The sequence below is a fragment of the Penicillium citrinum genome (assembly GCF_028827155.1).
Source record: "Penicillium citrinum strain IBT 23319 chromosome Unknown utg000003l:1.0-4596430.0:1.0-4598250.0, whole genome shotgun sequence".
NCBI lineage: Eukaryota > Fungi > Ascomycota > Eurotiomycetes > Eurotiales > Aspergillaceae > Penicillium > Penicillium citrinum.
Genome location: NW_026622688.1, coordinates 4,377,831 through 4,391,808, shown reverse-complemented (window position 1 = coordinate 4,391,808; position 13,978 = coordinate 4,377,831). Strand labels below are relative to the sequence as shown.

The 13,978-nt window shown below is 46.0% G+C and overlaps 5 protein-coding genes across 5 annotated transcripts; 3 read left to right on the top strand and 2 right to left on the bottom strand.

Annotated features, from left to right (window-relative positions):
• Positions 1 to 523: 523 nt before the first annotated feature.
• On the top strand, positions 524 to 2,565 carry N7469_004880 (ferric reductase family protein; the record flags this gene model as incomplete). The annotated part of the gene is made up of 5 exons (XM_056643800.1): positions 524 to 1,124; positions 1,180 to 1,241; positions 1,301 to 1,486; positions 1,546 to 2,113; positions 2,168 to 2,565. 5 exons carry the CDS (start codon positions 524 to 526, stop codon positions 2,563 to 2,565), a joined length of 1,815 nt encoding a protein of 604 aa, XP_056503212.1.
• Positions 2,566 to 3,690: 1,125 nt separating this feature from the next.
• Positions 3,691 to 4,802, top strand: N7469_004879 (isopenicillin N synthase family dioxygenase; the record flags this gene model as incomplete). Its single annotated transcript, XM_056643799.1, has 2 exons — positions 3,691 to 3,962; positions 4,025 to 4,802. The coding sequence occupies 2 exons, from the start codon at positions 3,691 to 3,693 to the stop codon at positions 4,800 to 4,802; spliced, it is 1,050 nt and encodes a 349-aa protein (XP_056503211.1).
• Positions 4,803 to 5,666: 864 nt separating this feature from the next.
• Positions 5,667 to 5,975, bottom strand: N7469_004878 (uncharacterized protein; the record flags this gene model as incomplete). The annotated part of the gene is made up of 1 exon (XM_056643798.1): positions 5,667 to 5,975. One exon carries the CDS (start codon positions 5,973 to 5,975, stop codon positions 5,667 to 5,669), a length of 309 nt encoding a protein of 102 aa, XP_056503210.1.
• Positions 5,976 to 8,087: 2,112 nt separating this feature from the next.
• N7469_004877 (putative potassium/sodium P-type ATPase) lies at positions 8,088 to 11,570 on the bottom strand (the record flags this gene model as incomplete). The annotated part of the gene is made up of 5 exons (XM_056643797.1): positions 8,088 to 8,918; positions 8,983 to 10,873; positions 10,931 to 11,025; positions 11,086 to 11,212; positions 11,290 to 11,570. The coding sequence occupies 5 exons, from the start codon at positions 11,568 to 11,570 to the stop codon at positions 8,088 to 8,090; spliced, it is 3,225 nt and encodes a 1,074-aa protein (XP_056503209.1).
• Positions 11,571 to 12,866: 1,296 nt separating this feature from the next.
• Positions 12,867 to 13,683, top strand: N7469_004876 (putative exosome complex subunit Rrp46; the record flags this gene model as incomplete). The annotated part of the gene is made up of 2 exons (XM_056643796.1): positions 12,867 to 13,202; positions 13,273 to 13,683. 2 exons carry the CDS (start codon positions 12,867 to 12,869, stop codon positions 13,681 to 13,683), a joined length of 747 nt encoding a protein of 248 aa, XP_056503208.1.
• Positions 13,684 to 13,978: the final 295 nt, after the last annotated feature.

Below are 13,978 nucleotides of genomic sequence, written 5' to 3'. Positions count from 1 at the left end.
TTCCTGGATTCAGTGAGATCAGCTGGATTACGCAGTCTCAATATTTTCCTTGGCAAGTCCGGGTCGGCGGGAGCTAAGATCTAGACTTTGCGCCGTACCCGCCACTGACAGCCCACATACCCGCTTAAGCTTAAGCTAGCCCTGATCTATGACTACCCAATTCGGTCGGTTACACTCACGTTTTCGTGTGGAGATCTACCCTTCGAAGAATGACGATGTTTCTAATTCGGCAGAAGTCCTGTCTTCAAAGCTCCAGGGGTCGATGACGGCATCCAGGTGCGGCCGAAGGCCAAGAAAGCCAAATACAACTTTATGGCGGCGATATCCTGGGCGCGCGTTGCTGCAGTTATTTATCTTTCCATTACGATCAAACACCTTCTTTCCATATTTCCTTCCTGCTCCTCGCTATCAGCCTCTTAGGAGTTGCTGCGCATCCACAGTCACGGTGTTGGACGGTTGACAGCGGCATCCTCCACTCCCTTGCTCCGATCAATACATTCCAACCCGACAAACGCATGGAACAATGGGTGTTCAACTTAAGGGAAATGGCCACGGGGAGCCACCAATGAACCCCTTCGTGGCTGTTCCTCTATTTGCCGTTGGAGGCTTCGTCGCACTGCTATTCTTTTGGAGAACGGCTGTTCGAATTCGACACAATCGCCGATCAAAAACAGCCAGACAAATCGACGATCAAAGTCAACTCGCGCGAACCGGTTCCACTAATGCCAGTCTCAAAAAACATCTTTTTTATGCACCTCTATGGGGTACCCGCCACAGCCGTGAATTTCGATTTCTAAGACTTCATATGGGCTCATTACCACTTCGATTAGAAGTTGTCTTATTGGTGATTTATCTTCTGATGAACTTCATCTTTGTGGTTGTCACGGTGGATTGGTGGGAGAATTTTCCCAAAAAGATGTTTCAACTCAAGTACGCTGCCGGACACCTGGCAGTGATGAATACGCCTGGATTGGTCCTGAGTGCGGGGAGGAATAATCCTTTAGTCCCATTACTCGGTCTTCCTTTCGATACATTTAATTTCATGCATCGCTGGGTCGGCCGTACGATTGCTGCAAATGCTGTCATTCACATGGCTGCCGTGCTTGCGAGCCTAGCACAGGAGAGTATGTTATTCTTTTCGTTCAGAGACGATGAATATGATAAACTGACAAAACGCAGATGGTATGAATTATATTCTTGATACAATCTGGCACATGCCCTTCTATATTTATGGCCTTGTGGTATGTTTTCGTAACAGCTTGAACGGAGTTGAATCAAGTCTCTAATCCCTCTCCAACAGGCCTTGCTTGGGTTTCTGTTTATTGTCGTGCAATCAGTATCGCCGGTTCGACACTCTTTTTACGAGCTTTTCTTGCACCTCCACATCGCTCTCGCCATTATGTCATTCGTCGCTCTCTGGTACCATTTGAAGAACCTGCTCCAGCAACAAGTCCTTTTGGGTACACTCATCCTTTGGGGCCTTGACGTATGTGACTGTTTATGAGTATTAAACAACCTTATGTATGTTTGCTAACTTTTATAAAGCGTGCCGGTAGATTAGGCATCTTGATCTGGAGGAATTGTGGAAAGCGACGTACGACCGCGACAGTGGAAGCTCTCTCAGGTTCAGTTGCACGCGTGGATGTCGAGGTCTCTCGAGCCTGGAGTTTCCGACCCGGTCAATATATGTATCTTTACATGCCTTGCTTCGGACTTTGGACTTCTCATCCATTTACGGTTGCCTGGACCTCAGCTGGCACCGAAAATCTGAACACAAATGAGAAGCGAAGCTCGAGTGATTCCATTGCAACCCTCCTGGGTGGCTCAGAAACTACAACTATGTCTGTTCTGATTAAGGGCCAGGATGGCTTTACGAAGAAACTTTTGGATAAAGCTGAAGAGTCGCCTGAAGGAAGAATCAAGGCGCTGGCGTTGGCAGAAGGGCCTTTCGGTGGTATCCATTCACTGAAATCGTACGGAACATTGCTCCTTGTTGCTGGTGGTATTGGCATTACACATCCTATGTCGTATCTACATGAAGTTGTTACAAATTTCGCGTCTCGGAAGACGGCAACTCGCAAGGTGCACCTTGTATGGATGATTCGGAGTCTAGGTAGGCACGCTCTCGTTTCCGACAACTTGAATACACACTAACATCTTCCATTAGATCATTTGACATGGATTCACAATTGGATGACTGATATATTCAATCATGACTCCTTAAACAGCACGATCAACCCGAAAGGAGAAACCTATTTCCAATTTCCTGGTCTTATGCTCTCTGTGAGCGTCCATGTCACCGAACACAAGGACACGCTCGAAGAGTATCTTCCTGCGCCAGAAACACCGTGGACTGAATGCGCCCCATCGAATATCCCTGTAAACGTGCGTTACGGCAAGCCATCTTTCCAAACGTTACTAGAGAACGAAAAAGCGGAGCAGGTTGGAGCCCTGGCGGTTAGTGTATGTGGCCCTGGTGGCCTGGGTGATAGCGTTCGTGAGGCTGTTCGCAATGTGCAAGGCGAGAAGACAGTCGATCTGTTTGAGGAGACATTTTCGTGGTGATTGTTTATAAATCTGGAGTTGTGTTGTCATGATGTTGCTGGCAAGTACAGTAACCTACTAATTAGTAGTTCGAGTATATAACTATCCTCTAATACATAATTCTGAATATTGAAAACGCCTGGCACAACTTGAAACTTAAGATTAGATAATCTTGCGATACTTGCTACATAGTTGTAAGCTTAGTTGTTGAACAACTACTGTCTACGAAAGTGGGTGCTGCGGTCAAATTCGTAGAGTAGAATCACTGGCATATTGCTAGTAGTATTCGTGTCGCCGCATCAGGTAGTTACTGCGACTAGTAGTTCTATTAGAAAGAGAGTGACGGTCTTGAGGATACTCATAGGGGTAGAGCCGTAGAAGTCGGAGGGTACCTAGTAGACAACCTCGCATATCTCGCATAGCCTCTTTGCTTTGAGCATTATGCAGATCACTTTTGTATGCTCAACACTTGTCTACAGTAGAAAAATATGCACAGACCTAGAGAAAATGCACGCGGGCATATCACTAGCAGTCCGCCTCTCCACTGGGAAACGATGCTATTTTAGCCTGTCCTTTTGGAAAAGGCCAATATTCACAACTGGGGCCTTCTCTGAGGGAACCCCTGGGTTACAACTCTCACACGGCAGAAGGTGGATCAAGCATCGGGTCTCCCCGCCTCATTCCTGGAATGGCATGTCGGGAACGAGGCATTCCCACCAAAGGTGGCGGATGTACATATGGGTTAGCAAGAGAAGAACGTTTGGGGGTTTCTACTGAAGAGCCGAATCAAACTTGTGTTCCATTAACGTGCGAGGGCAAGGTCTCTCTTTCCTGAAGCCGCAAACATAGTACAGCCCTCAACGTAGAGATACGAATCTTTCTAATTTAACCTCTTACCAATGATTCCTCTGTGATCTCAGCCCGTGAGTTCCTATGGTCACCGCATTTTGATGGATTGTGGTTGGTGCAAGGGAGCCCACGCAGGACACACGACCTCCTACCCCAAGGGGGTGGGGATCTATGTGGATTGGTTGTGTCATCGTTTACGCTGAAATCCCATTTATTATAAGATCCCCGGGCTGCCCCGCATTAATCTGATAATTTTGTTCCATTTCTTCTCGGTGTTCACCATACAATCTCATAAAAATGACGACTTCCTTTTCTTCACTGCCTATTGTGGATGTTGGTCCTCTCGGGAATCCCGCAGGGGCATCAACGGAAGAATTGACGGCACTCAGTAAACGCTTGTACGATGTTTTTGCTACGACTGGATTCGCCTATCTTGTGAATGTCCCTTTGAGCTTCAGCCATGAGCAAGTATTCGGAATGTCACGAGAATTCTTTGCTTTGCCAGAGGAAGAAAAGATGAAGCTTGCTAAGCGGTCTTTCCGACGCAACCATCACAACACATATCGAGGGTCACTAGTTTTCTACCCCAGTATTAAAAAGCTGAATTGCTGACAGATCTCCGAGCATCAAGTTATTTTCCAACTCAGCCCGAGTTAGCGTCCGATAACCTGAAAGAAGGATTCGAAATGGGTCCCGCAGAACCGATTCGTACGCAATCGGCTAGTTCTTCCAATACAAAGTTCAATCTCGCCGAGTCCAATGTGTGGCCAGAGGACAATCTGCTTACAGCTCGACCGAAGCTTGAAACACTTTATACAGAGCTTCAGGGTCTTGCGTCAAAGCTTCTCTCACTGCTTGCCGCATCCCTCGGGAAACCTGCCGACTATTTCGCAAGTTATCTGGAAGATTCCTTGAGCACTTTGCGATTGCTTCACTATCCTCCTGTGGCATCGGCCGCTTCGGGGTCGGGATCTACAGAATCGGAGGATGTCAAATTGAGCTGCACACCTCACACCGATAGTGGAATTCTCACTTTATTGCACCAAGATTCAACTGGGGGACTTGAAGTACGCAACTCCTCCGGAAAATGGGTTGCAGCACCATACATTCCTGAGTCCCTGGTTGTTAATATTGGAGACCTTATGGCTAAGGTATCTGGTGGAAGATTTGTCGCTACCATGCATCGTGTACGCGCACCCCAGATGAAAGCGGCTGCGTCGGCTGTCACTAGCCAACAGAGTGGTAGAACACAGGCACTTGGCAGAATAAGTGTCCCCTTCTTCTTTGAGCCCGGTGAAAATTGCCTTGTTCGATCTGTCGATGGGGATGAAGGCTTTGTTTTATACGGTGAGCATGTGCGAGCGAAAATGAAGACCTGGGTGGAATTCCAGGACGATGAAGACAATTGAATTGTCTAATTGACATGGTCCGAATTCACCTGGGTTGCTAATGAGAACAGTTTTGCCCCTTGCAACATTTTGCCAAACTCCCCTTCACTGGAATTCCCAACGACTTTTCTTTTGGCCCTCTTATATCAAGAGGCTCGAATGCTCAATCTGTCTTTTGGAAACGGCGGATGGTGTGACCCAAGCGACCTTGAAATCCATCGCACCAATCCCCTTGCAGCATTCACCCACGCGCCAAAAGATACTGTTTTGTTCCTTTCTGTATAGGATTCCTTTTGTAATTCAATATAGACTTGAATCTTTGCGAAATATCAAAAGTTTTCTCTTTTTGAAGGGCCCGGATATGGGAGTAGACTGTGTTGACATCCGCGATACCATCCAAATGGTGTGCCTATGATGTGCCTCTGGTGTGGGGATGAATGGACTTGAATTGAAAATGTGATCCCACTGGTAATCCGACTTGTAAAGCATCGCTGATGAGACTTAAGAGTAGAAATTTCTTAGACGTCCGAAGCTCAGCTAACAACATATGGTCTAGCTGGAGGAAACGGTACGGCAGAGATGTCTTTCCCTTTGCAGGCAGCCAAGATCAATGCGGAGAACGGTGTCATGTCGTGCACTCGGCCATGCTCTAAGGCATCGGAGTACTCATGTAAGGATATCATCGAGGTATTAGATGCCGAATCAAGATCTTCCCATTCCTTTTCGGAGTCGTTATCCCATAGATTGAGACGTGTGTCAAATGGAAGAGCGTCGACAAATGGCGTACGAACTGAATAGCTCCTTTTATGTAATGAATAAGCGCTGCGAAGCACTAAGCTAGTAATAATTGTTCGTCGAACACTCTCAGCAAGCAACCAAGCGCGTTTAGGGCTCAATGATGAGGGAAGCTGCGTGGGGGGCTTGCTGCCACAGTCGCTCAGCAATCCATTCAAGCATAGCACTGATTGTGTCACAATATTCGTTTCGATCATCCTCATTCAAAGCCAGAACACAATGAATCAGAATCAGTGCTTGTGAGTATCCAAGAAGGTCTTCAATACCCAAAGCACCAGAAAGGCGCCGCGCATATTCTGTCAATTTTCTTCGCAGCAAAGGGCTTAGATCTTGGGCACGCTTTGCTTTTTCTGCTTGGACATGCAATTTACAGAGCCAATGCACATCGCGAAGTGGCATTGCAATCTCTATTCCATGCACCTCAGGATGAACGAAAAGCGTCTTTTGGCTTTGGGCATAAGACCTTGGAAGATCTCGTATTCCGTTCACAAGAAATCGGATAGTAGATTTGCTGTATTCTTTTCTGATTTCTAGTCGCGGAGGGGGTTGTATTTGGCTAGAGAGTTTGCTGGGCCATTGGTGGGGGTATGAATACGGTTTGTTGACGGAGTGCCGTGATGTGCTTGACACAGCTAGAGGCGCATTGATATATTCACAATCCAGACCCCTGTTCAGACATCTACTGCACTTGGGAGAGCGCAGATCACATCGCCTCTTGCCTTTCGCACATGATTGGCACGATCTGCGAAGGGATGTTGATTTCAGAGGAGCTGCTGGCATTTTGGGTAATTCATCTGCTCACATTAGAAGAAATGAAGTGTTGAAGTGTTGTCAACGGGTCCAGTGGCTGCGTTTCTTCCGAGTCATGTGACCTTCGTGCACGTTGAAGTATAAAATCGGTCTTGGTAGAATTTGTAATATTTTCTGGTATGATGTGCGAAAAGCTAAGAAGATCTAATGTATGCAGTTTACTGAAATCCCATTCAAATACTGCCGAGAAATTTTTGGCGGCTACAAACGCACCATCTAAGCCGAAAACAAATCATTTTTCATTGAATTAATCATTCGATGGCGATCTCCGGAGCCTAATTTTAATTTCATTTTCACTTTTCATTCTCTTCGTTCGACGAAAAAATATAAAAAATATAAAAAATATAAAAAATATAAAAAATATAAAAAATATAAAAAATATAAAAAATATAAAAAATATAAAAAATATAAAAAATATAAAAAATATAAAAAATATAAAAAATATAAAAAATATAAAAAATATAAAAAGATGAAAAACATCACGATGCTTGATAGACGGTTTTACTAGTATGCACAGCAACTTATCACAATTGCGACTCCCCAAAAACTGCTGTAGTGCCTAGTTGAGTAGTATATTCGAGCTAATTCCTAGCAGACCAGCTTGTAGCTGCGGTAGTACTTCCGTCCATGAGCACGCTGACCACCAGAAGTACCATTCCAAACCCGACCATCAAGGTGGCAGGTCACATCGGTATAAGTGTATACTACAACAGGTATTGTAGTATACTAGGTAGTATACATTATTTTCTAACATATTTTTACACTAAATATATGTTAGAAAGCAGTACTAAAGATTGGTTCGAATTGGAATCTTTGGAAGGGTGACGTATACAAACACAGTTTCCTTCCTGCTGGCTGACCTCAAGGGAGTGAACATTCCTGAGAGTAAGATCACTTTTTTTCTCTCAAATGTTCAAGAGACTGCTGACGGTGTGTTTTCGAGGTTCTTGGGGCACCTTGATAGGTTTTTATCCCCCTTTTTTTTTAGTAGACATTGAGTGAGCCCGGGAGAACCATACTTGATCTATTTTGAGCTTTCACGCGATGAGGTGTATAGTGCACTAGAATCTAAGGCCAGCTTTATTTACTTGACCTAGGTCCACCATTTGTAGATTTTCTTCTGTCCCCGGAAAAGACTGACGCATGTCAAACATGCATCTACTCGTGAAGTGCCAAATTCTATAGTCGTTGAAGTATTTGTTTTGTCCATAGAGCTCTCAATGGTAGGACGAGACTGCTGAAATATCTTAGCATGGTCCTTGTGCTTTTAGGCGCCCCCATTGATGTGTCTCATGGGTGGCGTATTGAAGCACCTGCTTCAATACACTAATGGGAATTAGTGTAAGGCCTCTCAAACGACTCAAACAAAGGCCTAACACACAAGCTAAAGCCTCGATTGGCCAATTCCTTAGCCAAGACCAACAATATTATTCAGTTACATTGCAGCTTTCACACCAAGTTACCAAACGTTATCCTTGAATCAGAGCCTAGGTCCACGGGCATGGTGTTAGTACAAGGGAAAATGTCAGATTTTGTTACCCAATTTTACATGTCCCCATGCAAGTAATGCGTCAAAGATCAATTTAATTCGTCATTCTGATTCAAAAATAAAAGAAATCCATATATGCCATATCTTCAAGTCAATACCGACGTGTTGAATCTTTCGGTACTCCGATACAATGTTGAATCACTTTCTCAGTCTCACTTCATTTCCACACTTGCATTAGCACTGAGAGACAGTGGGGTAAATGTATCAAGACCAGCCCTTGTCTCTGCATCTTCCAGTGTCAAAATCACATTCCTGCCACTTCCAATACCGAATGCACGCTTCACGGCCTTCCAGCTCTCTACACATGCCAAGTAGACCACTGAACAGCCAAACACAAGACCCCACTCCCATGTTATCGCATGATGTTTAAAAACCACTTGGTTCACCACTGGAAGGTATATGACCGGGAACGCAATCACGAAACCAGCTATCACTGCCCAGAAGAGAAATTGGTTGCGCCATAATGTAGGAAATATAGACCACTTTTGAGAAAAATTGACAGGATCCATGTTGAATAAAGATCGTGAAAAGTGTTTGACTTCCCAGGCTGTGACCAGCAATAGGAATGTCAGTGTAGCGTATGTCGTTGCACGGGCTCGAAAGACGGCATCGCAGGTTGGGTTGTAATCTTGATTACAGCCATCTCCCAAATCAGTAGTTCCTGTACCGGCCGCGTAAATCACGCACACAAATGAGACTAGGCAGAGTGAGCCCATGAAAAGCCCGTAGATCATCTTGTCGAGTATAAGTTCGCGAGTGAAGACTCCGATCCTCAAGTCATGTGGTGGTCGATACATGATATCAGGCTGCGCTTCTTCCAGACCCAGACCAACGGCCAAAAAAGAAGAAGTGACAAGATTGGCCCATAGGATTTCCAGTGGAGAGAGTGGGAAGACTGAGTCTCCTCCGGTATCCTTGAATGCAAGAGCGATCAAAAGGAGGATTACTTGGGCAATGTTTGAAACCAAAAGATGCATCAGAAACTGCAAAGGTCAGCTTCGAACAATCGAATGCCTCATTTGGAAGAGGGGGGGGGGGGATCTATACCTTCTGGATATTATCGAAAAGACGGCGACCTTCTTCGACAGCTTTCACAATTGAGGAGAAATTGTCATCTGTAAGTACCATATCTGCAGCCTCCTTGGCCACATCACTTCCATTCTTACCCATGGCAATACCAACATCAGCCCGTTTGAGGGCCGGCGAATCATTGACTCCATCGCCAGTCATTACACAGAACGCCTGACGACGATGCATAGCTTCAACCATGCGCACTTTGGTAGCTGGACTACACCTTGCAATGACAAGTGGGAGCTCTTCGATATCATCCACCTCAGCATCGGTCAATTTATCAAACTCATCTGCTGCCATAACTACCTTTCGTGATTTTGCTTGGGCCATTACGCGATCGAAGATACCAACCTCGGAGGCAATAGCAGTGGCCGTTTTGATATGATCTCCTGTGAGCATATGGACCGTAATACCAGCTCTCTGACACTTGCGTACAGCTGCGGCCGTTTCAATGCGTGGCGGGTCGTATAACCCGACTAAACCCGCAAACTGAAGATCGCTTTCGGCGGCCACTCGAGTCGAGACGAGGTCATCTTGAGCCATTTCCGTCTTTTTATGCGCAATGCAGAGGACTCGAAGCCCTTCTCCCGCCATTCTATCTGCGGTATCGCGGATGATTTGCTTCTCTCCCTCGCTGATTGATATCGAGGGAATCACGGCCTCCGGAGCACCTTTCGTATACACTTCATTGATGCCACGATCCGCATTGCTGTATACAACAGTCATCTTCTTGATGGATGAATCAAATGGATATTCGGTATACGGATGTAACTTCCGCTCTTCAATGACCCTACTTTTGATAAAGTCGAAGCGCATGGCTAGAACATGCAGGGCAATCTCAGTTGGCTCTCCAATTGCGGTCCATGTGTTGTTTTCTTCCTGTACAAGCGAAAGATTACATAGAGAAAGAGCAGAGAGGAATGTATCCAGAGCAGGATTTTTCTCTATTGGAAGGTCTGAGTTCCAATCAATCTCATCAAGCTGGACCACACCACTAGTTGGATCATATGGATCTGTCGTTTGACGAACTGTCAAAGTGCCGGCCCCGGGGATCCATGCTGATCGAGCGATCATCTTTCCTTGTGTCAAGGTTCCTGTCTTGTCGGAACAGATATTGGTTACTCCTCCAACAGCCTCAAGACATTGCAATTTGCGAACAATGACATTTCCTTTCGCCATAGCTTTCGTGCCCACTGCAATGGTGATTGTCAGCACGGCAATGAGTGATTCTGGAATGACTGCCACTGCAACACAAATTCCGTAAATTAGAACTTCACCCTCGACATCCCACAGATTGACCGAAAAAACGATTATAGCAAGCAGAATTGCTAATGCAAATAGGAGGAGAGCAAACTTGCTGAGCTTGACTTGCAGAGGAGTACCGACGAGGCCTAATATTTTGGCAAAAAATGATTTGACACGATACAAGGCCCGGTAAAAGGGGCTTGCGTCGCCCATAGTGCCCTGGTCTTGGAGAAGTTGAGCAATCTTTCCCACTTCCGTTGCCATTCCTATTGCAACGACAATACCTACAGCACGACCTTGTGTAGCACTGCAACCAGAATATGCCATGTTCGTTCTATCGCCGATGGGTATATCCGGCAAGGTGAGTGTAGCGTAAGGCGTTTTCTGGACAGGAAGAGACTCTCCAGTCAAGAGAGCTTCATCCGTGGAGATGTTCATCCCCTCGAATAGCCGCAAGTCTGCGGGGACCACATCACCAACTGATAACCGGATTATGTCCCCAATGACAACTGACTCGGCCTTGATGGAGGTCAGCTTTCCATCTCGGATGACCTTGCACACCGGTGCAGATAGACGGTGAAGGGAAAGGATGGTCTTCTCGGCTTTATAGTCTTGGACAAATCTAAGCTGTTCAGCAGAGGTCCCATATTGACTTTCAATGGGATTATTCGATACATACCCAACGATAATGTTCAACAGAATCACGGCTGTGATAACACTTCCTTCTATATAATCATCAATACCGAAGGAAAGACCCATGGTGATAAGTAGAACCTTGAAAGACACTGGTTAGCTTTCTGTCCTCCGGGTGTGGTATGCACAGGCTATACTTACTATCGTCAGACTGTTCGAAACCTGTCTTAAGAATATCCCCCAGATGGAGATACTCTCCATTTCGCGAATAGTGTTCGGGCCATCGCGCCCAAGGCGTAATTCCGCTTCGGTGTGGGCAAGTCCATTTCTTCAGAGTAAGAAAGAATCAGTTTGATATTGAGAAATAGTATTTCTCTAGTCGAAAGAGAGAGAATGGATACATACTGTAGGTCTGACCCCAGGAGCCTTGCTAATTCGGATATCTCCAACAGATGGACATTCCTTAGTCGATCTTCGCCTCTATCAGCCGACTCGCTTGAGGTGTGTTGCTGCTTCAGAGTAGGCGGATTATGTGTGGCCGTGGATGGCAGCGTCGTAGACTTCTCTTTCGGGTCGCACGGCTCAAAACTTAAGCTTGTACGATTTGCATGTGAATGGGGTTCCGTACAAGCACATATAGGAGGCTCCGTCGATTCCTCGACATCGGGAGTTGTCTCTATGCCCATTCAAGTAGGTGGAGGGAAAGGAAAGAAGAAAAGAAAGTGAAGAACTTCAAAGAAACGACAGATAGTAATCGATTTGTGCGAGCCAAGCTAGTCTACTAGATCCTTTTACCTTTGGCGGCGAGTATATATCCGAGCGAAACAGACCAGAGTGAAAAAAAAGAAAAGAAAAGGAAAGAAAAGTACAGAATGGAAGAACAGGAATGTTTGTATTTGTATGGAAAAGAGGGGGATTCTATCGTGAGCGGGGGGACAAGACAATATCATTGGGGAACACCAAATCTGATGCTTGGCTGCTTCTATAATCTTGGAATGAGAGCTTGCGACAGAATATGTACCGGTTACCAAACCACTATTTCGAAAGACAGCAGTGATTGGATGCGGGATGAGTCTGGGGATGATGAGACCCCATGCGGAGGATGCTCGCCTATTAGCTGGTTGTCGATCCGTCGATAAATATTGAACACTTCAGGCATATACTAAACTATTAGCCATGGAGTCTCTCTAATACTCATGGTTTATTTGAGAGTGGATGATGATGATACCCCCGCGTCCTTCAGTATCCATGGTTCCCCAGAGTCATGAGTGCATTGCATGTCTGCCAATACCGAGACGCCACTGTCCAAGATCTCGGCGCGCCGGATCAAGTATTTGCGTCGTGTTGAGACTCGGCATTGGGCATACGATTAGGCCAGTATGGATCGAAGCCGAGTAGCCAAGAGATTTGCAATGTGACGTGTACAATCAGATACTTGAACTGTCTGCCAGTCAGTTAGTTAGTAGTAACTATTAAGTAAGACTTGCATGGTGCAGTGTACATCCGGCAACTACTCGTAGTAGACATGGTATTAGATTGAAGCATTGTAGAAAATAGCAGATACACTTACAATATTATACCTCTAAACAGTGCAATAGTTCCCTTGATATTACTTAGGTTAATTCACTAAGTAGGTTGCATGAAGTAGTTACATACTTCCCATGGCTGTACTGGTTAAGTAACCTCTACTTTACTAGTTCAAGCTGAGACTCCTATTACTACTACTAAAAATGCTATCATTTCATCAATTTCAACATTTACTACCTCTACCGGCTCTTGAATGTATGTTTATTCCATTCATCTTTGATTTATTGTATACTTCAATGGTAGTTTTGTTGCTCTCCACCACTGACCAATCAAAGTGCGGCATGCAAAATCCGCTTTGCAGTGCGACGCCGCGCAGTTTTCCACTTTCACATCCACTTCCGACTCCAGCGCAACTTTCGGGTCATTTGCCAATCGCACACATTTCATTGAAGAGAATGGTTGGTCCTACAGTATCACTGTCGACTTTGAGTCGAGCCGATGGCTCGGCCTCCTATAAATGCCCAACTACGGGCTACGATCTGCTCGGTTCTGTCCATGCCCCCATCGAGCTTCCTGCTCGCCGAGACGCCTTGAAACCCGAAGAGGCGACCGTGGAGGTCTTTGTTAAACCTGGAAATACGACTGCGGGTGTTGGAGAACGCTATGTGGAGGGAATCTTACGGAGTGTCTTAACCAAAGTGGTTCTTGGTCGTGAACGAGGATTTCCTCGTCGTGGTGTAGTGATCACTTTGGCTATTGTCGGAGGCGAGACTGTCACTCGTGGTGATTCTGTAAGTTTTTTTTCCCCCTATCCTTGCCATCCTCTTCTTTGATTTCATGCAGGAATTGACTTTGTGACAGTATCTTACCATTTTGCCCGCTCTCCTTCATACCTCGCTCCTCGCTCTGCTCTCGGCCGCTGTCCCTCTCTCTATGACCTTCTCCGCGACTCTACTCGGTGTTGATAAGTCTGGTGAAATTGTTTCGGATGTCGTTGTCGCCAACGCAAAGTCTGTCGCATCTCTGCATGTCCTTGCTTTTACCTCCAAGAGCCACTTACTCCTGAATGAAAGCGAGGGCCGCTTCGATTTTGATACCTGGGAGAACGTGCGGGAGCGTGCTCTCTCCATTTGCCGGGAGAACACGATTTCCAACGTGGACGGGGATGTTGTGATGGGCGACGGAGAAGAATCTCAGTCAGAGGGATTTATCCGGGAGGCCGTGGAAGATCGTCTGGAAAAGGATTATATGTGGAAGATTGATTCCGTTTGAACAGGATTTTCATCGGGTCTGAATGATAGTATTTTGTGGCGGAGGACAGAAATCTGGAAGAACACAAGGTTGTCCCAATTTGCCGGGAAAGGGTACTTTGTGCCATGCGATGTGAAGCGATGCCACAATCAGCCCATCATATCTCCGCCTTGGCCCTGCTGGGGGCTGCTATACGAGCTTCAGGTATGGAACAAATTGTCACTCTGCCGAGGGAAGTCAAAGACAGTCAAGTGGACCAGACACCAACCCAGGCTCACCCTGCAGATGGTGGTATCATGGGGGGGAGGATGCGCTC